The sequence below is a fragment of the Diaporthe citri genome, assembly GCF_014595645.1.
Source record: "Diaporthe citri strain NFHF-8-4 chromosome Unknown scaffold_4, whole genome shotgun sequence".
NCBI classification, from domain to species: domain Eukaryota; kingdom Fungi; phylum Ascomycota; class Sordariomycetes; order Diaporthales; family Diaporthaceae; genus Diaporthe; species Diaporthe citri.
The window spans coordinates 1,221,510-1,242,611 of NW_025064849.1; the positions used below are offsets into that span (position 1 = coordinate 1,221,510).

A 21,102-nucleotide genomic window follows, 5' to 3' on the forward strand; every position below is an offset into this window, starting at 1 on the left:
GCACGGAGCCAGCTCAGGGGCCGTGTTCAAAACAGCAACCGTTACAGCCGAAATGGCAGTGAGCAGGTAACAACATCCCTCAACAAACCATCAAAGAACACCTTGCTGTAGAGTTCATCTGATCAGATCCAAATCTCCACCTAAATCGAGAAACTGTTCCTCGCATTAATTTTCATCGCACACTTCCTGTGTAACTGTGGCGTCCCTCAACAGATCGACTCATCATGGACACGTACCAGCTCAACTTCACTGGGCTGCTGGGCCTGTGCGCCGCCCTGTTCGTCGCACAGAGGAGGAAGCCAGCTCAGCCCAAGCAGGACGCAAAGTCGGCAGAACCGAAGAAGGACTCCAAGCCAAAGCAAACGACAGACAGCAATGAAGCATCTCAGTGGCCCTTCCTCGTGGTGTTCGCCCTGGTGATGGGCTCAGACTGGCTCCAGGCAAGACTCACAAGCCCACGTTCCCAAGCACCTGAAAACCCAAAGCTAACTCATCCACGCAGGGCCCGTTCCTCTACTCCCTCTACAAGGAGGAGCACGGCGTCTCCTCAGGGATGGTATCAACCCTCTTCACCACGGGCTTCCTCTCCGGCGCCGTCTCGGCCTACGCCACGGGGACCCTCGCGGACCGGCGCGGCCGACGGCTCGCCTGCCTGGTGTTCTGCGCCGCGTACGCCCTGAGCTGCGCCCTGACCATCCCCTCGCTGCCGCTCCTCTTCGCCGGCCGCGTCCTGGGCGGCGTCGGCACGAGCCTGCTCTTCAGCGTCTTCGAGAGCTGGATGGTCACCGACTTCCACGCGCGCGGGCTGGGGGACAAGGGCGGCGACCTCTCGCGCACCTTCGGCGTGATGAGCACCCTCAACAGCGTCGTCGCCATCGCGAGCGGCGTGTTTAGCGAGTGGGTCGTCGGGGTGTCGGGGACGAGGAAGGCGCCCTTCGCTGCGGCTGTCGCGCTGCTGGCGGTGGCGTTTTGGGTCATCTCTACGCGGTGGGAGGAGAACTATGGGGATTCTGCCAAGGACAAGAAGCCCAAGACGCATGATGGGAAGCAGGAGGCGGCCCCGCGGCCGAAGCTGTGGGAGATGCTCAAGGACCCGCGCATCGTCTGCCTCGGGCTGTCGTCCACCATGTTCGAGGGCTCCATGTACCTCTTCGTCTTCATGTGGGGCCCCGCGCTGCAGTCCGCGCACGCCTACGAGTCGGCATCTGCCGCGTCGTCGGGGGCAGCCGCCGGCCTGCCGTACGGCATCATCTTCGCAACCTTCATGGCGTCCGTGCTCGCAGCGTCGCTCCTCTTCAACATCGCCATGGACAACAAGCTCCTCAAGTACACGTACCTCCTCGGCGGCATCTTGGCCGTCGCCGACCTCGTCTTCTACCTTCTCGAGCAGCCGCGCTCCGAGCAGCTCACCTTCTGGCTCTTCTGCCTCTTTGAGGCCTGCGTCGGCATGTACTGGCCCTGCATGGGGTATCTCAAGGGTCAGCTCATCGATGACGGCGTGCGCGCGCAGCTGTACGGCATCCTGAGGGTGCCGCTGAACGTGTTTGTGGTGGTTTCCCTGTACTTCACTGGCGATGGTGATTCCTACGCCAAGGTGTTTGCGGTCTGCTCGAGATTGTTGCTACTGTCTATCGGGGCCCTGTACGCTATGGTCATGAATGAGGATGAGATTCCATAATCGGAGTGGGAGATGGTCTTCGGTTTCTGGAAAGCTGCCATGCCACTTGGCCGCAACTGGAGGAAACAGTAGAGTGGGCTCTTATATAAAACATGAGCTTAACCAGGAACACATGTGACATTAGAAACGTTTGCTGTCTCTTCTGTGCACGAGGAGAGCCATGCATGCACATCGGCTGCATCACCACTCCTGATGGCCTCTCCCATCTTCGGTATGCTCTGCACTCCCATGCTTGCCTTGAAGTAGAGGGAGATGTGGCACACAGCAGCGCATCTTGCCTTTGCATCGCGGCCTCCGTGACTCACCCAGGTAGCTGACGTCGTTAACCAAATCCTTGCCAAGGAATTCGGAACATCATCCACTCCTCCTGCATTTCAATGCCAAATGGGGCGCACTAGATGACCTCATCAGTCTTTCAGCTTGCCCTTGCCCTTGCTGTCTGACGAGGCTAGCCGCCAAGCCAAGTTCGGGGTCAAGATAGCCACTCAACTCCGGAATCCGTACTCGATCTACCCATCAATTCTATCGCAATAATTGCTTACTACGACATTGGTCGATATTCACCCGTCTTATACTGAGTCCATGGTTGGAGTTCTCCAAGTCTGTTCTGATTGCCAGAATATAAAGTCATCCCTTCGCCTCATCTCCTCACTGCGTCTGCACATGCACGTTGGACGCTTGTTGGGGCATCTTGTACAGTAAATCGTCCTCTTGGTTCCGTTAGGATTAATTGGCCGCACTTTACCCAGCTCAACCATGGCGCCGTTGGAAATCCTCATCGTCGGCTGCTCCATAGCAGGCCCAGCACTAGCCACCTTCCTCCTCCTCTCCCCTCTACCGGCATCCCAAAAACCACACATCACCATCGTAGAGCGCTCTCCAGCCCTGCGCATAGATGGGCAAAACATTGACATACGCGGATCTGGAGTGACACTTATCCGGCATCTGGGGCTCGAGGGCGCCGTGCGAGCCTCGACCACGGGTGAGGAGGGCGTGCAGCTCGTCGACAGCGACAACACCGTCTGGTCGCAGTTTGGGGCTGACAAGACTGGGAGGTATCAGACTCCTACAAGCGATATTGAGATCCTGAGGGGACGGCTGTCTGAGCTGCTTTGGAAAAGGAGCAAGGACGTCAGTGACGAGATCGAGAGGGATGGTGGGAAAGGAGTCGAGCATCTGTTTGGGGATTACCTGGACGAGATCGAGCAGATTGGGGACAAGGTCAAAGTGCACTTCGCTAAAAGCGGGCAGCGGCGGAGTTTCGACCTGGTGATTGGGGCCGATGGGCTTCAGAGCCGGACGCGGAGTACGGTCTGGGGCAGTGACGGCGAGGAGGACAGGGTGAGAAAGCTGGGCATGTATGCGGCATTCTTCAGCATGCCAAGGGGGAGGACCGACTCCCAGTGGCGTCGATGGTTCCATGCCCCTGGGAGGAGAGGAATCATGGTGCGGCCGGACGAGCAGAGGGATAAGACGACCGTGTTTATGCATGTTATCAACAACCAAGATGAGAGGCTGCCCAGCCTGGCGGGGAAGCGAGATGCGGTCCAGGCGCAGAAGGACATCATGGCGGAATACTTCCTCGATGCTGGATGGGAATCCGAGAGGATAATCAAGGAGATGATGGCGACCAAGGACTTCTACTACGACATGGTCGGACAGGTCAAGATGGATAAGTGGAGCAAGGGCAGGGTCGTCCTCGTCGGCGACGCTGGGTGAGTTCTACCACCTCGGGCACCCTTGCAGCAAACAAACCCCTTCGTGAGTCACTCGGCTTACAAACGGCTAGGTACTGTGCGTCACCCTTGTCCGGTATGGGCACAACGCTCGCCCTCAACGGCGCATACAATCTTGCCGGTGCCATCCTCCAGCACCCGGGAGACCTCACCGCGGCCTTCGCCCAGTATGAGACCATCATGCGCCCCCTCGTGGACCGGGCCCAGAAATTGGCCCCGGGTATGCCACGTCTCGCCAACCCGGAAACTGCGCGGGGCATCTCGGTGTTGCTTTGGATCGGCTACCTGTTTTCGATCTCCAAACTCCATGTCCTGCTATTCGCACTCGGCCTTGGCCCACCGGCGAATGCAGTACCTGTGGAGGACTACGGGCTGAGAAAGCTTCAGGAGGTTGTGTAGTGTGCGCGGAACGTTTAAGCTACTGGCCCAAACAAAATGGCAGCAAACATGTAAGCGAGCGGTGGGGTTAGCAAGTTGTTGTTCTGGAACACTCGCATCTCCGTGTGCTCATAACTAATGCATTGGGGTCAAATTCCCATACTCGAGGTCATACCGTCCTAAGTGCTGCCGTCCTAAGTGCTTCCATCGAGTGTGCTTCCCATCGCAACAATGAACGCTCCCGTCCCATGTCCATTCGCCTCAAGGCCTCTTGATCTGTACTCAACATCCATGTCTTCCCACTATCACGAGGTATAACCAAGCAGCCCTTTGATGATAGCTATGAATGTGTTTGGTAGTCCCAGACGCCATTTGTGATAACACAGATTATGTAGCATGCATGACACAAACAGATCTCCGCACCTAGACGTATTGAGAGCCATCATAATAGAAGAGCTGAACTCGCTGGCTCATCCAGGGCTCAAATCTGAATTTAGAACAGATGGTCTGTGTCAAACAAATCCAATCTGCTCATTCCAGGAAGAGAAAGCCGGGTTAATATCATGTAGGTAATTGTAAACCGCAAGCCACCACTGTTGTCGTGGTACAATGGAAATTGGTAGCCATTGACTCCAACTTCTACATCTGAAGCTGCAGTGGTTTGGCGAATTTCACTGAACTTGATGTTTTCCATTATCTCATATGGGATGAAGGCTTGAATGGGCCGTTAAGAACATTCCAAACAAGCCAAAATACAATTGAGGCCCGCACATTGTGGCTCAAACACCCCTCTGCCTTTCCCATTGCTATAAAACCTCTCCACCCTGCCTTCCATCCCCGACGAGGCCTGCTTTCTGTCCTTACCACTACATTCAAAGCTGGGCCCCCAAACTGAGCCCTGGTCTTGCTGATTCCTCAAATCCCACCCGGGTCTCGCTTATCTTAAGGGCGGTGAGCAGTGTCTCGTCCTCTTCCTCTGCTTGATCGCCATCCACAGAGGCAGACATCCGCACTTATCGCCAGCTCTGTATCCTGTCACCACCAACGTTCAGAAAGGCCCCAAGGCAGCTATAGATAGACCATCCTCTGTGGGTATCTCTCCTCCAACTGTCCACTCTCCGCATATTGTTTGAAGGCGCCTGTTGTGGTGCCACCCTCTTTTCACCAGACCTGAACACTACCATCACCGCCCGCAACTCCAAAACCAAGGCAAAGGCCCAAGAGCAGAGCTCCAAAGTGCTACGACGTCTCCAGAAAACTGCGTACGCATCAGAGGCGAGTCTTTGGGGGGCTACCCACGATTGCACCATTTTGTGCTTTGCTGCCCCACCAAACTCAACAGACCTCGGGATATGATGCCACACTTCTCTCCATAGCACTCAAACACTTCAAGGCAGTCCATCACTGCTTACTTGTGGGGTTTCTCATGAGGGTCTCTTTGTCAAAGAAGATGCGCAGCTAACAAAGCTTTCAAATTCACCCAGGCTTTTCCCCAGGACACCATGTCTTCAACACCCTCAACCAAGGACGAGAGGGTCTCTCCCGACAACGAGAACGACGCTGGCTCTCTTGGTGCGATCTTTCCTGTTGGTGACGCTGGCCTCCAAGACGCGCCTGTTCGCACTGGTACAAATGTCACCACACCCGGCTGTCACTACAGGCCCGGCTATCATTACAGACGAGGCTACCACTACAGACCCGGCTATCATTACCGGCGAGGCTGCCACTGCTGGCACCGCTATCACTTCCATATCTGGAGTCAGAAGTGTGCAGCCAACAAACCCACTGTCCTCGCTCGACGATGATTTGAGACAGATTCACGCAGTGGAGAACTCCATCCTCATCAGCCCTGGCAAAGGCACGATTGGTTAGTTCGGACAAATCTCAGTAAATTCATAAGAAATGCTGACACACAATTTCTCATTACCAAGATGACACGATGTCTCAGATGCCGTTTCCGCTCACTCATCAGCAAACCACTGACAAGGCAACCACTACCATTCCTCGAGCCGGGCCATTGACAATTACAGACCTCCCCAACGAGATACTGTTCAAAGTCTTTTCTTATATCTCCGGTGGAAACAAGTGGCGCGATATCAACAAGACAATGTGGGACTTCTCGTCCACTTCGGAACAGGACATCAAAAACGCCCGGCTCTCTCACAGTCAATTGAGCGTAAATGCCTCAAGACACCTGATTCGACATGTCACGATTGACTTGTCAGAGGCCTCCCTCGCCAATTTTGAGAGTATCAGCAAGCACCCAGACATCTACCATGGTGTGCAGGCCGTTGAGATCTCCCTGGCGCAGTACGATGATGGCATCGCCAAGAACCTCGAGCTATTTGCCACCCACCACATGAACAACCTCCCTCGCCTTGGTAGAAATTCACAAGAGACAAGGTCCAAGGCTGCTTTCATTTCTAACACTTGGGCCAAGTATTTGCAGGCCCGAGTAACTCGAGACGACACCTTCCTGGACAACTTTGACCGCGAAGAAATCGTCTATATTCAGGCTTTGGTGCAAGGATACTATCAATACAAAGATCGCTTGCAAGAGCAAAAGAACTTGCTTCAGGCCAGTGGCTCTGCTGACTTTATTGTCAGAATGACAGCCTCAATGGCAACACTGCCAGCTGCCAAGCACCTTGAAGTGACTGACTGGGATACAATTCGCTGGGGACCTCAGTCTCGGCACTCAGACCGATACCTGGATATTTCAAGCGAAGCATCACTGGTAAACAGTTTAGCACAATGGCGCAGTACGTTCGGCGAGGTCCAGGGCAGCAACCTCTTATACTTAATGCCAGGTCTCTTATCAGCTGGGACAGGCATCACCTCACTGAACATTCAAGTTTCACCTCCTGTTTACTCCTATAAACGGCTCTCACTACTCAGTCTACCAGAACACCTGATGAGATGCAGCCTAAGGAACCTGCGATCCCTGAGATTCGAACATTACAAGCACTTGCCTACGAACCCAGAGCGGGACCAACAAGGTTTCCGATCGTTGTCACGCTTTCTCGACGCGTGCTTGGAGTCCGAAAAGCTTGAGTGTCTCATCATCGACCCCAAAATTACCTTTTCTCCGGAGGTGAGCCTAATTAGCCCGCGTCCGTGGCCCAAATTGAAGTACGCGGTGCTGAAGCGGCTCTCCCTCTCGGATTCCGACCTCGAAACCTTGACCGCGTCGATCGCGCGCCACCAAGGGGGGCTTCTGATCATGAATTACGTGCGACTCTGCCGCGGCACGTGGGCCGGCGTCCTCGACATGTTGCGCAGCAGACGGATCCGCGTGAGCCTTGGCTACCAAGCCGGTGCGGAGTGCGACATAATGGCTGACTGGGGCAGCGAAATATTTGGAGTGAAGCATGGTCTTGGGAACTTCGCTGAACATTACGCCCGGGGCGAGGACATGCCCAATCCCATTCTGAGCCCTCCGAGTGAGGAACTCGGCGAGAGGTTGTCCGGCATTTCCACCAGCGATCTGGGTGGTCCTGCGATTGAGAACGGTGAGACTCTTGAAGACGAGTTTTAGGCCTGAGAAGATTTGGAGGAAACTGGTGGAATTCGCGATTCTTATTCACTTGAAGAGACTTTTGGAAGCAGACGTCCAGATACTTAAGGGGAGATTTAGGCGAGCTCTGCATCGAGAAAGAATCTGTTTTGGCCCGAGGCCAAGCCTATAGTCTCAGAAGAGAGGTTGATAACGCAGGTCTGAATACACTGAGACTGTGACTTTCAGTTGTCAACTGCGGAATCTTTGCGAAGATTAGAGGAGAGGCAGCGACTTTTGAACTGGCATCTCTCTAGCAATACTTACACTCTAACACAGTCTGATGTTTTCAAGTGCGACACAAGATGAAACATGTATGCGGTGTTGCTCAACCTCAACAGAACACAAGCCAAAGACGTCCAAGGCACTAATTTTGACTACTCAGAGATTATTCTTTGAATATCACTGTCTTCTAGAGTATACGTGATGGGTACACCCTAAATACTTATGGAATTCCTTGTAGCTCTGCATGATTTACCCCTCAATTACTTACGGACCAACGAACCCACGACTAATTATCACCCAATATTGCCTTCTGATGTCGAGCCGCCCCGGCCCCGGCCCCACCGCCGAATCCTTTATAGTCGATCAGCTCTATTGAAACCTGACATAAATACTTTCCAATATATCATCTCAATTGACTTCAGCCGCGGAAACCTCAGCTACGCATCCTGTTGCAGTGAGTCCTGCTCATTGCTTCTTCTAGTTCCGCCCACAGATACCACAGACATACCCATCTCATCCGGATTGGCCCCAGGCATTTCCACTGCCCTGGTACTGTCTCCGACCTCCTGGGGCGCGTTTTGAGCGAGTGCCTCAGATGGGACTTGATGGGCTGATGCAGCCTGACCAGCCATCAAGAGCGGCTTGGAGCTTGGTTCGAGGTAAGGCGGTGCTGCATCTAATGCGGAGTGAGGCTGCTTTTCGAGATTCTTGTACCGTCTTCGTATCTCGAAATAAGAAAACATGGAAATGAGAAAGTGGGATAATCTGGCAGCGAATTAGTTAAGCATTCCATCGGTACCGAGGGTGGGTGTCACATACGCTGCAACCATGGCCATACCAGACCACATGAATACCGTGCTCATCCACCGATCAAAATTCAGTGTCGCATAGAGTTCCTCCCAATCTATCATAGTAGCTTCCCCATCATAATAAACCCATAGGTACTCTTGAGAGTCAATGTTCGCGCTTTGAAAGACAACTGTGAAAGCTACTGCAAGCACAAAGCCGACCACCCCGAGGAACAGGTCACAAATCAAATGACTTGCTGCAGAGAAACCACTATCCCTGTTGTTCCTAGTGGCTTTGAAGAACTCAGCTGACTGCCAGAGGAGACTGAGGATTGGCTACGCACCGATTAGTTACCATCTTGTTTTTCAATGCTATTATGGAATGCTTCTCACGCACGTAAGGTAGCCCATACAGTGGGAAAGAATACAGCCCCTCCCAGGTGATTGTCGGCATTTTCGCCCACGCGAGTGATATTGCAGCACACGTCAAAGAAGCAAGCATGACCACTGATCCTAGAGCAAGCTTTACCGAGCGCCATTTAGTCATGGTTGATGCCGTTGGGCTGGAGTCTGATGTCATTAGATTCTCCGTGCGGTTCTCAGACATGCTCAGAGGAGCCATCTAGGATGATGATCTCTTGGGGATCTTGATTCGAATTGCTTCGAGTTTCGACGAGCTAGAAGACAAGACTTCGATCGCAGTTTTGGACGACACTGACAACGAAGGAGCGCAGACAGCATAAGAAAAAGGGCTTAGAATGATGGGAGTGTTGAAAATCCTTCGGTCCCCGACCACCTTTATGGCTACTAGTATAGGTTTCAAATGCCAACAACGTGTCTCGGTTACTTTGGCTGCCCAAATCAGTTCCTAGTAACACCTCTGCTTTTGGCGAAATGCATTTGGATGGTTGTATGACTGCTTCACAGCGGTAATGCAATAGAGCAAACTGCATGGCTGTTGTGTCCGTGTAATGGCTTCAACAGGTGTGGTGATGAATGTACGACAACATTTGCTTCCGCGGTGCTGTATGACACGAAAACGATCGCAATGCACAAGGAAGCATCCCAGGGGAAGGACTCGTAGAAAATAGTTACGGTGAGTACTACAGCTTCCAGATAGATCATGTAAACTCAGCCAATGTGGGGACCCAAGGGAAAAAGGGGGGGGGGTGACGGGCATTATCAGGGATGTCATTTTCCACATGTAGCAAAGTCACTTCAACCGACACGACCTCAAAAAGCCCAGGTGAAGCCCATTTCGCCTGTCAGTGTGTAGAGAGCTGTAAAGACGGCTCTTCGCCGTGCTGATTTCAATCGCAACATACCTAGGTAGCCTACTTGCCTCCACGCTTTGACTTTGTCTATAACGTGAATTTCATAATAGCCAAAAATAGTGTGCCGAAGTGATACATGTTAACGGGCAGCATGCATGTATAATTCAGGAAAGCTGCATGTGTAGGCTAAATTTGGTCCGAATTCATTTGTACGCATCACAAACAAGTAAATTGAGCGGAATCGTGCAGCAGCTGGCGGCAGAAAACTTGGTCACAGATTCTATGGTCCTACCACACAAGACAAGACTGGTCAAGCGGATTATCACGGCAGTTTCTAGTTCACAAACAATGTTTCCACATTGCAAAATGTCTTGAGGCCGTTCAGTACATTTTAGAACCCAATGCCAAAGTCCTTGTGGCCATCGAAGGGGCCGATGGGAGACAAGTCGAAGTGAGTTTCATTCATACATCTAAGTGGTAACCCAGAAGGAAACCAAACCCTGCCAGCGAATGCTTCTGTCAGCGTCGCATATTTTCCAATCACTATTTGGACTCAAACTGGCCGAGATTGACTTTCATATTCTTTTGTGAAATCCGTCCTGGAACTTGAAGTGTTTTCTTGAGGTTTCAATCTCCATTATAGAACTCAGAGCTGAACGTCCGATATCTTATATCCTCCAGGACATAGCTTCTGGAAGACCTCCTGAGGGTCGTACTCAGCTGCAACCTCCTTCATGAACTTGATGTTGTCCTTGCCATAACTAGCCAATGGCGCTTGGCTTGGGTCAGCGTAATTGAGGTACACAAAATCAATGAGCCCGTCAGGGATCGTTTGCGCAAATTTCTCTACCCCTTGAGCCCAGGCTTGGACTTTAGGGTACGCGAAGTCTCGCAGTTCCCTTGTTGGGAGTAAAGCCGTCGCCAGGAAGAGTATACCATCGTGTTTGTAGCGTTCGAGACCAATAAAGTTGCCACCAGCTTCAATGGACTTTTCGGCAAACAGTGTTGGCAGTGGCTGGAAGGTGCATTGTGTAATGAAGTTTTCGTCGGGCACCACGGCCCTGAGCTCTTCGACTAACTTGTCATGTAGCTCAGAGGCTTTGGCCATGATGCGCTTGTCGTTTTTGAAAGCCGAAGTAAGCCAGATGACACTGTAGATGGGATAATTAGTCTACGGAAGCGGAGGGGCATTTGTAGAATGCCGACGACAAAGGACTGAGAGAGAACTCACTGATGATGACTTGACTGAGTATACTCCACCGTAAACTCACTGACTGTCTTAATGCCGAGTTGGCTACTAATCGTTGGAATGCTCAAGAATTTCTCAAAGGCTGGCGCCTTTTCCGTTCCCACCATGCTCGCATCTTCCGGTCAGGAACAATTAGCACGTTTCAAATGCCCATAATAGGATGTTCTTGGCAGGCAGTCTGAGGTGCTACTCACGGGCGGTCGCAATGACAGTATCTTTAAGCTCGGGTGAGTGCATGAACAGAGTCCACACAGTCTCATCAGGGCTGTCCTTGATATTGGTCGTGAATTGGTGCATCGCTTCAATGGAATTGGGAATGAACTCCTTCGAGGAGATGGTCAACCCGCCCCAAATCTTGTTGTTACTCAGCATGTTCATCTTGAAGTTTGTGACAATGCCAAAGTTGTTGGAGCCGCCTTTAAGGGCCCGGAAAAGGCGAGCATGATGGTTCTTGTCGGCTATGACGACGCTCCCGTCCGCCAGCACTATCTCGTACGAGATAACGTCGTCGCATGCAAACCCTCTTCGCGAGTTCAAAAACGCCATACCTCCTCCAAGGAGAAAGCCAGCAACACCGACATTCGCTTCCCGACCACCTGCGACTGTGTAATTATGCTTGTGCAACTCGGAATAAGCATCTCTCCATCGACCTCCGGGGCCGATATCCACAGTCTCAGACGCAGTATCAACGACTACGTGATTCATCAACCCCAGATCGATCTATTGCCGTCAGAGTCAGCGCATTATTTGGTCAAAGGAGGGAGGACGGGCTTAAATACGGTGACTCCGTTTGTGATGTTGTTTGATCCAGCCCAATTAGTGTGACCGCCGCTTCGAATAGCGAGTTTCTGTCCCGCGGATACCAGGGCCTTCAGCGCTGTAGAGACATCTTCTGCTGAGCGTGGTCTGACAATACAGGCTGGCCCAAGCTTGGCATCATTGCACCAGTATGAATCCTCGCGACCCGCGTAGTCAGGGTCCGACGGTAGAAGGACTTGGGACGTCAAGCCGGCCTTGTATAGGCAGTCGGCCGGGGGAGGGGGAGGTTCCTTGAACACGGCAGCCATGCTGATGCCAAATTGTCGAGGTTTGGAATGCGTTCACGATAGAATAGCTCGAGAAATCGACGTAGAACAAGTGGCAGGAGGGCACAGCTCTTTCAAACCTAAACTGCAACCTTGGCAGCCCCACACACCCCATAAGCATTGGCGCGTACACGTCGTACGGTGACAGGAGCACAAGTGGAGAGAATCCGGCTCTTGATTGGCCTTGGCAGTACGGATCTACATAGTGGGCGTTCTCGCGGAGGTGAACACCCCGACCACGCTTGCGCAATCGGTCAGCATCAAGGAAAATCTCCCTTATGAGTTACTATTCACTGATGCTAAGGTGCTAGAGTATCATCAACGTGACATGCCTGCCAGGGGGTTACGGCACTTGAAGGAGTCACGGCAGAGCCCCAAGTTGAAGATGATACCAAGTTATACCGTTCCCTCAGGCATTTAACAGCGGTATGCGAATACTGGTCGTTGAAAGGGTGAAGCTCCGACTTGGGTGATTTGTTCAGAAAAATGCAGTCCCGCCTGAAGCTTTCCGTGGATAACCCACCCCGTGGGCTTCAAGTTCATCGACATCTCTGTGAAGGACTTTATGCACGTATGTTTCAGACCGCGCTTCAAGAGGCAGTGTTCTCAAAGTGAGAGGAAGCAAAACCTGTGACCTCCAATGATCAAGCTGGGCGGATTGGGAGCCAACTTTGGTGGCTTGACCCAGAGCGTGATGAGACCTGCTGTGCAAATCGACACTTCTAGACCGGTGCATCACGCGTCCTAATAGTTGTGGACTCCACATTTCTGCAGCTGTCAGGGCAGAAAATATCACAATCGCAGTCCTCCACAGAGAGTCACCTACGTATAGATTGCCTCCCGTTGGTAAATAGCATGAGAAAGGCAGATTGGGACCCTGCACCTAAGACGGCGCCGTTTGAGTGGCGAAGCAATACCTCCTCGACAATGAAGCGCTACTTTTAGCCCAGTAGCAACGGCTGACCCAGCTGAAAATTCCATGAGGATTTGTGCCACCGGAGATCTCAACAGCAGCGCGGCAAAGCCTGGGGCTTAGGCGCTGCCAGAGGTCGCACGAGCAGCCAGCTAGGTTTGACACCGAGATCGAGTCTGGGCGGTGCACAGCTTCGCCGTTGATACTGTCAGTTTAGAGACTTTATGGCGGTGGCGCTGCTATGAGCACAGAATCTTCCCAAAGATGACTCTGAGATGCTTCGAGTGCTATTCTTAGCAATGAGAGCGACGCCGATGGAGGGTGTCAAGGTCAACATTTCGGATTCATGGCCACTTATCTTCCCAGGGGCTGTTCAACTGGACTTAGGGTGCCTGAGTTGGTAAAATGCAATGATGGTATACGTGAACCCAACGAGTACAGTGCCGTCCTGACGTGAGATTCAACCGTGCTCACGGAGACTGCCTCACCAAGAGTAAGCGACATGCTTTCATCTCTTAAGTGCAATGCTGTGATACCCAGAAGTTATCCAGCCTCCATTAGCCCAAGACATTGAGACTTGTACTACAGTCTCAAACCGGGAGGTTCGGTTGAAGATGGCACCGAGTGTACTTAAAGCATTAATCCTCTACCGCTTCTCGTCGAAGGCAGCCATTTGTTTGATAACAAACTTACGTTGATTCCAATTGCTTTCTCGTGTTCACTTCACTCCATCCTAGTCACGACCGAGCATATGCCGAGGTTATCATCAGTCAGTCACTAGCCAGACGGTTAGCCATCCTCAATAAGTTCAACCCAAGCCTTGTTACAAATATGGCGATGTTCAATCTGCGAAGTAAGCGAGTCACTCGCTTCCTCCACGTTTCCGTTCTCTGGTTCCTGTTCGCAGTCTTCGTCGCCACGGGCACCGGCACCTTCGCCGCATCGTGGCAAGCCGAGTCCGGCAAAGATAAACGTCTCGACAGTGGTTTCTACAACCTCCTCAGCCAGACCTTTCTCACGTTGCTCGCAAGTTGGTGCACCGTGCACCCTGTTCTGCACAACCACCTCACCAAGCGGCGTTCTCGCGTCCCGCTCCCTGCCCCTACCGTCGTGTTCATCTTCTCCTTCATCGCGACGTTCTGTGCGGCGATGGCGGCGCCGGTTTTCTATGCCAGGTTGAGTAATCGTGCCTTGGCTGAGAATCTCGGCAACACCTTGAACTTCGTCTCCAGTTTCTTTACGGTTGTGACTGCCAGCCAACTCGCCGGGGGAGTGATGCGAATCGAGGATTAGGCTGTAGACTTGCTGACAGCGTACGGGTGACCACTCAGTTGTGGAGTAGTGGCCACATACGACTGTCAAGATCGGACATTCTGGAAGTGAGGATTTTGTTGTTGGTTCTGGAGCAAAGAGACTGTCTGGATTTAGGTCACAAACCCAATTAAATATTTATAATGTTTATGATTTTCTCTACCATCAGTTTTGTAGACGACGGCCGCCAAAACTCTCTTCAGCCAATATCAACCCTTGCATGTGGGAACTGCAATTGTCCCTCATGGAGGGTTATGTGTCAGGTACACGGCATTATCCACTACGATATCAGGATAGCTGCGGGGAACGAAACGATGCTTGAATTAAGTGTTCTAAGCTCCTAAACTGATCATTAGGGTGCTGGGCTGAGTTCAGCCACAGCTGAGGAGAGTCTAGATACTCAAGAGCCAGGTAAGAAATTCAAAGAAAAGAAATCATGTGGAGGAAAATCAGAGACAAAAATTGAAATATCGGTCTCTCTCTTCTAGAAAGGCAATGAGTGCAAGTAAACTGAAATGACGAAAATCGGCCAACTTCCTTCTCCTTTGTTCAAGGTGTGTAAGGCGGTCCCGTGACGTTGGAGATCATAGATAGCTGTCTACTCGCACTTCCACTTATAGATCTCGCCTCCTTCAAATGTCTTGATGAATTTCTCATTGGCGTAGAAAACCCCAAGGTCGTCGAAGGTCGCGCGCCCCCGTGCAAAAGCCTTGCAAGCCCAGAACCTGTTCCGCGGATCGTGCGATAGGATCACGGTCGCCTCCGTGTAGTAAACGGGCAGGACGTTCAATGGAAGCGCGACCAACTCGTCAAGCACAAGCTCATGCTCGTACCTATCTCCCTCCTCGTTGGTGAAGACCACGGTGCCCTGAACCACGTCGTCGCTTTGACGAGCCTTGGTCTTCTCCTCTGAGCGCTCGGCTACAACATTGCCCTTGCCAAAGTCGTCGTAGCAAGTGATTTGACCGATGAAAGGTTGCTGGCCCTGAGGGAAGGTCAAGGCTCCGGGACCGGTCAGGTTTCCAACCGGCTTCAGGGCCCGGTCGAACAATTGGCAGTGGTACGCGAGTTCGGGGATGCAGATCTCCGCACAGCGAGTTGAGACGACACTGACCGTGAAGTCGAAATTGACCGGCCGGGGCTGACCATCAGCACTGAGTCGAATCGTCTCAGTGACCTCCAGAGGGTGGTTCGTGAACTCGACCACGAGTCCTCCCTCTCCCTCAGCCTGGCGCTTCGTCTCGGCCTCAGCGGGGAGCCCAGCCGCGCAGGAAACGGCAGTGATTTTTGCGAAGGCATCGAAGATGAACTTGGTCTCACCAGGGCCGACCTGGATTGGGAGATTCTCGTTCTCGCCGTACAGAGTGCAGTGAAATGCGATCTTGCATCCGCCATCACACTCGGCATTGACGATGTCGCCAGTGAAGGACGGATCCACAGGCACACGCTCGTTGGTCAAGGGCACACTATCGACTGTCTTGATGACGTCGAGAATGCTGTGCTTCAGTTGGATGTTGATAGTTGTGGCCTGACGGGTTTCTGCTGGAGCCGCGGATGCGAACCCCAGCGCTAGTGCCGATGCGAAAAGATAACGGAACAACATGTTGCAGAAGCAGGGTGCCTGGCTTTCCGTGAAATGGCAATAGAATTTATTTGGATGAATCTTAGCCTCTGATTTCGTGCGTCTTGTCGTCTTGGAAATGCCTTGATGCTTCTCCCATCTCATCTTTCAACGAGGCGCGTCGTGCCAGCCTTTTATACATAACGTCTTTCCGCTCTTTTCATCGTCTACCTCACGAATTCCAATTTCTACCCCTCACACTCAGAACATCTCACAAGTTGGCAGGGTCGAAGGATCAATCTCTTTCGCGACAATGCCCGTATAATCTCAAGTCAGCTTAGATCATGGCTCAAAATGCCAAGACAGAGCGTGTACCAATGCGATGGCTGTAATGCCGGCATTCTTTTTGATTTCTCTGACGATCTCCAGAACACAACCGCTGAACAGCAATCCTCTCTCATCCAAAAAGCGCAAAAAAGGCCCCCATGGAGCATCCTTGCGGCGCATTCTCGGTGCGCAGCTGAGCCTGTCTGATTGGCTCAGCCTCCTACTGAAAATTATTTCTCTTCCTGGAAATCGAATCAATCAGCTGCTGGAATGCCGAGCTCTATAGGGCTGAGTGAGACACAGGGCTGACAAGTGAGACGTGAGGCCGGCATTACTCGGAGAACGAATTGTGAGGCAGCCTCCTCCCCGGCGCGACCGGATGACTATGAAATCCGTCTTGCATGTTCCCCGCATATTTGAAGCCCATATCGACTATCGAATCACTTTAGGTAACTGCGCCGCCATGATTGGTGGTGTCTGAACTACATACATATATGGATACTTTAACGAAAATGTTCATCACTAGTTTAGTAAATTACCGACATAGACACGATTTCCGATCGTGGCTCATGATTTGGATAAGTGTAACGGAAGCAGACACTTCTCCCGTCGTCGACTACTCACCAGTATCAAATATGTTGCGCCGCTGAACCTAGATAATAATGTTTCCTGTGCAAACATTCTCTGTGTTTAATCCGCATGGGTCTTTGGTGAGCATTGGCAGCGTTGGATCATTTTACCTGATTTTAGACGATTATTCAAGTAAAATCTCACCGTCTTAGACGAGACCTGGTTTTTGAATGGGGACCACCTGAGCAACAAATCAGAAAGTGGGCCAGAGGCCTATAAAGATCTCAGACTCGCACGAGATGATTGGCTTGCTTCAGGTCCAACGTGACCGCCTTCCATGATTACTATTGCCTAATTTGTATGACACTCAGAGTCTGGTACTAGGATGAGATGCAAGCTGACAACGAATGATTTGATGATGCGCCGAAGGGGCAGTGGTTGGCAGATCTTTGGTTGTACAGCCCCACTAGTAAACCACGCTCATCTCCGCGGCAGAGGCGAGGTGAATGGTCTTTTTGAGGTTAACATTTTGTTCGAGGTGGACCTCCTTGAGTCCCCTTCAGGAGTGGAGTCAAACTATTTGAAAAAGCATCTCGGAGTGAACGCATCTGCCCTCTCAAAACGACCCCTGAACAACGATAGTGGAGTGAAAGATGTCTCCAGACACTCTAAAATCTCCACCCAAATATCTACAATATACCTGATTGCCGCGGGTAAGCACTGGGGAAAGCTCCCACCCGGGAGCGGCTTAAATAGTAGCCCAGGGAGACCTTTTCTTAGGAAATCCAACGTAAGCATTCTCTCCCCCTTACAAACCCCACCGCTCAGGAATGCCGGCGTTGGTGTATACGAAGTTGAGGTTCCCTTCCTCTTGTCGAAAAGCCTCGTCAAATGCTGATTAGGGCTTAGCGGGCTTCAGCCTTGTGAGGTCTGATATTACATAGTAGACAGGATAAGTTTGCATGCAGGCTTAAGAACGCGCAAATACGAGGACCGCGTCTAACCGTACGCTGTTCCTAGGCCATGCGTCTCATGGCAAGTGATCAAGTGCGACATCGGTCTCTCGCACGATGATCATCCCATATGGCGGAATATGCTCCGCCTCGACGGTGTCACCGTCCCTCCATCTACGTAAGGCCGGAACTTGTCAGTGACCACATCCATAGAAACTTTTTACACTATGAACCGATCTCACGGCTCAACGCGATCTCCGGAGTCCGGAACCTTCCAAATCGACCCATCCCATGACCCACAACTCCGTCATGCCCAGCCCATGTGGATGTCGAAAGAAGTGGACTGACTCGGAATCCGGAGCATGCGCTGCTGCGACCATATCATGGCACATGGAAGAAAGTTCATCCTTGCTTTACATTGGGTTCCATGTCCCTGTATAGTCTACAGCGCTTTGAGCTCTTGGGTTTCTAACTCAAGATAGATCAGATCATTGGCCCGTGTAACCTCACACAAAGCTTGAGTGGGGGTATCTGTTCCATCTTGGAGCTTCACGGCCCCAAGCCTCAGGCCAAAGGCTCAAACTCGAGGCTCATGTCCAAGGCTGAGGCTTAACAAGATTGCTCCTCACAGGCTCAAAATTGGTGGTGTCTGGAGCTCAACACAAGTTCATGCTGTCTCTTCCCATCAAAGACCTTGCGCTGGACATACCTCCTCTGCCAGGGTGCTGAACAAAGGAGGTACAGCCGCATTTCAAAGGAGTCTAGACAGCAACTTGAATGCTTCAAAAATCATGCCTTCGACTATCCAGTCTTGTGAATTCCAGACTGCACATCCCATTATCCCATCTTAGCCAAATAAAAGCCGTAGGGCCATGATCAGTCTAAGCAGGTGAAAGAGTACGAGGTCATGATTCCCAGGGACCTCGAGCCGAAGGGGGATGAGCAGAGAAACGCAGAGGTAGGAACAATGCTGGGCATGATGCAATAGATGAAGTACATTGTATCCTTAGTTTTTTTTTGTCGCTTGTTCCGTCTAAACGCAGCAAATAATTATCAGTCGCATAACATAATACACGATTTCCTCTCAAACTTTGAACAGTTCCCACGCTTACTTTACAACTGATGATAGAATGTCAGCAGCTTCTCCACCCCAACCTCCCACTCAACATCGTTTTGCATATGATGCCCTGCATATGGCACTAGGCAAAGCCTGACACCGTCACCGTAAGTATCCACGCCCCGTTTCACAATGTTCTCCTCTTCCTCCAATTGCCCCACAGAGCTATCGACTGCATCCAGCCTTTTGTTACGCCTTAGCAGTCTGAATGACTGCCGGTAAAACTCTGTCAGCTTCTCCATGACGTCCATCGTCATGAGCCTGTCTCGTCCACCTGCCAGCACTAAGATCCGCTGGCCACCACCCTGGGTCCAGCCCGTAATTCTTTGGATGACGCTAGTCGCGTTCGCGAAGGGCACCATCATGCCAAGTGGCCAGAGGAAGGACTCATAGGCATTGATATGTGTCTGGAATTGCACCACACACGAGTCCGAGACGGCGTCGCTGAAAAACGCCCGCCGTGTGAGGGCCGGATGAGACAGTGGACTGTTGGGATGCCACCCGTGGAACAGCAGTCTTACCGAGAACCATGGGTCCAGCAGCCACCAGTTAATATAGACTCGCATCCTGGAAAGATACGTACTTGTCAGTTGATGCTGCTCTGTGACATGCAGGTGAATCTTTAACAAGACACGGCGAAGAACTCACGATCCAAAGCCCGGCACCGCCCCCATGAGAACCAAGCCCTTTACACGAACGTCCCGCTCTGACAGCACAAACTGGCTGAGCCCGCCCCCACTACTATGGCCGCAAAGGACGACCTGCGACCCTTCCCGCTCCTCGGCCCACCTGATGCCGGCCACGAGGTCATCGGCCAGGGCGCCCTTGCTGGTGCCGTAGACCATGCGCAGAAAGGACGGGTGCCAGCTCTCGCCGTGGCCTCGGAGGGAGAGAGCGTAGCAAGGGATGCCGTATGACGATAGAAACTGCATGTACTCAAGCCAGATCCATGCGCTGCCCATTCCTCCGTGAAGGAAGAAAAGGGGAGTGGCTCTTTTCTTATTTCCTGGTCCAGGTGCGGCGTAGAGAACCTCAAGCGGGCCTCCTGCGGTGAGCACAAAGAGGCGCTCAATCCCTTGGGGGAGCGTAGGTGGTGGCCCAGCTGGCCTGGTCCACCGAAGCCATTGATAGCTGAGATTGAAGTTAATCATCTGTAGCTCAGGCTGGTGTGTTTTAGTGGGGAAGAGAGCGTCTCTTGATATAATTTTGTAAGTCCTTCGAGGTTACAGTCGGTCTACTTACGTCTGGAAGCCTCAGGATGCACATAAAACTTGTTGTGATGAGTAGTTCAGCGGCTGTTAGTAAGCAGTAGTCTTGTGACATGGGCTTCCCGAGGAATTATCGACCAGCTGAAACTTTTTGGGCATTCCAAGAATCTTCAATTAGCGGCTAATTTTCGCGTGGCGCTTTTAGGGCTCCCGAAGGGTCTAAAACTCCAGCTGATGAGAATTTCGGAATTTTTGTTGATATACAGCTACATACGGATCATGTTATTCACGACCATTGAGCTCAGGCTCTTGCCTCCAGGCTTGCACCAGCTTTGTTGAGTGCTGTGTCCTCTTCGTCTTTAGGAAATACATGCAATCTCAGAGACATGGTGACGGGGCTAGTTTTACATTAAAAGATCATCCCCTTCCCTCCGAAAACACTCATGTCGTTGCAAGGTACAGCTAGGTTGCATTACACTTGTATGCCTAGCTTTGACTAAGCACTATACACTTCCTTATCGTTTGCCTCGTGTGGACCATTTGAAACCTCTACCTCAGTTGCTATCATGGTCGGTCAGCTATGTAATACAGCTGGAATCACGAAGTAAATATGTGACCTGCTTAGAAAAGATAGACGTACTTCAAATATAATGTGACAGAAGAATACTAGACACTTTACTATAAGACTTAGTCTCGCACTTTGCTATTTCCACCGCCGCTTGTCCTTGATCCACCTTTTGTGGTGTTTTGCTGATGAGTTGTAACGATGAGACATGTCCCGGTGCCTAAAACCTGTGGCACATGAGAATTCAGCCTGCATTGCCATAACAGATGACGTTGAGCCCCCACGTTACACAGTATCACAGCCTTAGCGATCAAGAGGAATAAAAGGCAGTGATGCGCCCACCAGCAGCTGGACTCATTTACGATTTACAAGTTTCGTAGAATTTACGGAGTTTGCAAAGGTACCATTTACAACTAGCAAGGATGTCGCCTCTTAAACCAGCCCACGGTCAATTATTTACATCTGTCCACTTCTTCATGGCCGGCGGTCTAACCCTTGGGACAGTCACTGCCGTGGGCCATCATGTCTTCGCCACTCAAGTCAACGGGCATGCCGTCCAAAGCACCGAGCAACAGGAGTGGTATATTACAACTGTCACTGGGCTTGCC

General features: G+C 51.7%; 7 protein-coding genes across 7 annotated transcripts; 4 read left to right on the forward strand and 3 right to left on the reverse strand.

Moving 5' to 3' along the window:
* Positions 1 to 224: 224 nt before the first annotated feature.
* INS49_009546 (uncharacterized protein) lies at positions 225 to 1,678 on the forward strand (the record flags this gene model as incomplete). The annotated part of the gene is made up of 2 exons (XM_043170276.1): positions 225 to 416; positions 503 to 1,678. The coding sequence occupies 2 exons, from the start codon at positions 225 to 227 to the stop codon at positions 1,676 to 1,678; spliced, it is 1,368 nt and encodes a 455-aa protein (XP_043024841.1).
* Positions 1,679 to 2,434: 756 nt separating this feature from the next.
* On the forward strand, positions 2,435 to 3,813 carry INS49_009547 (uncharacterized protein; the record flags this gene model as incomplete). Its single annotated transcript, XM_043170277.1, has 2 exons — positions 2,435 to 3,393; positions 3,468 to 3,813. The coding sequence occupies 2 exons, from the start codon at positions 2,435 to 2,437 to the stop codon at positions 3,811 to 3,813; spliced, it is 1,305 nt and encodes a 434-aa protein (XP_043024842.1).
* Positions 3,814 to 5,294: 1,481 nt separating this feature from the next.
* INS49_009548 (uncharacterized protein) lies at positions 5,295 to 7,330 on the forward strand (the record flags this gene model as incomplete). The annotated part of the gene is made up of 5 exons (XM_043170278.1): positions 5,295 to 5,442; positions 5,489 to 5,659; positions 5,823 to 6,445; positions 6,538 to 6,554; positions 6,718 to 7,330. 5 exons carry the CDS (start codon positions 5,295 to 5,297, stop codon positions 7,328 to 7,330), a joined length of 1,572 nt encoding a protein of 523 aa, XP_043024843.1.
* Positions 7,331 to 10,281: 2,951 nt separating this feature from the next.
* INS49_009549 (uncharacterized protein) lies at positions 10,282 to 11,951 on the reverse strand (the record flags this gene model as incomplete). The annotated part of the gene is made up of 5 exons (XM_043170279.1): positions 10,282 to 10,786; positions 10,867 to 10,999; positions 11,079 to 11,369; positions 11,535 to 11,604; positions 11,664 to 11,951. The coding sequence occupies 5 exons, from the start codon at positions 11,949 to 11,951 to the stop codon at positions 10,282 to 10,284; spliced, it is 1,287 nt and encodes a 428-aa protein (XP_043024844.1).
* Positions 11,952 to 13,719: 1,768 nt separating this feature from the next.
* On the forward strand, positions 13,720 to 14,175 carry INS49_009550 (uncharacterized protein; the record flags this gene model as incomplete). Its single annotated transcript, XM_043170280.1, has 1 exon — positions 13,720 to 14,175. The coding sequence occupies one exon, from the start codon at positions 13,720 to 13,722 to the stop codon at positions 14,173 to 14,175; it is 456 nt and encodes a 151-aa protein (XP_043024845.1).
* A 616-nt stretch (positions 14,176 to 14,791) lies between these two features.
* INS49_009551 (uncharacterized protein) lies at positions 14,792 to 15,796 on the reverse strand (the record flags this gene model as incomplete). The annotated part of the gene is made up of 1 exon (XM_043170281.1): positions 14,792 to 15,796. One exon carries the CDS (start codon positions 15,794 to 15,796, stop codon positions 14,792 to 14,794), a length of 1,005 nt encoding a protein of 334 aa, XP_043024846.1.
* Positions 15,797 to 18,717: 2,921 nt separating this feature from the next.
* INS49_009552 (uncharacterized protein) lies at positions 18,718 to 19,683 on the reverse strand (the record flags this gene model as incomplete). The annotated part of the gene is made up of 2 exons (XM_043170282.1): positions 18,718 to 19,288; positions 19,370 to 19,683. The coding sequence occupies 2 exons, from the start codon at positions 19,681 to 19,683 to the stop codon at positions 18,718 to 18,720; spliced, it is 885 nt and encodes a 294-aa protein (XP_043024847.1).
* Positions 19,684 to 21,102: the final 1,419 nt, after the last annotated feature.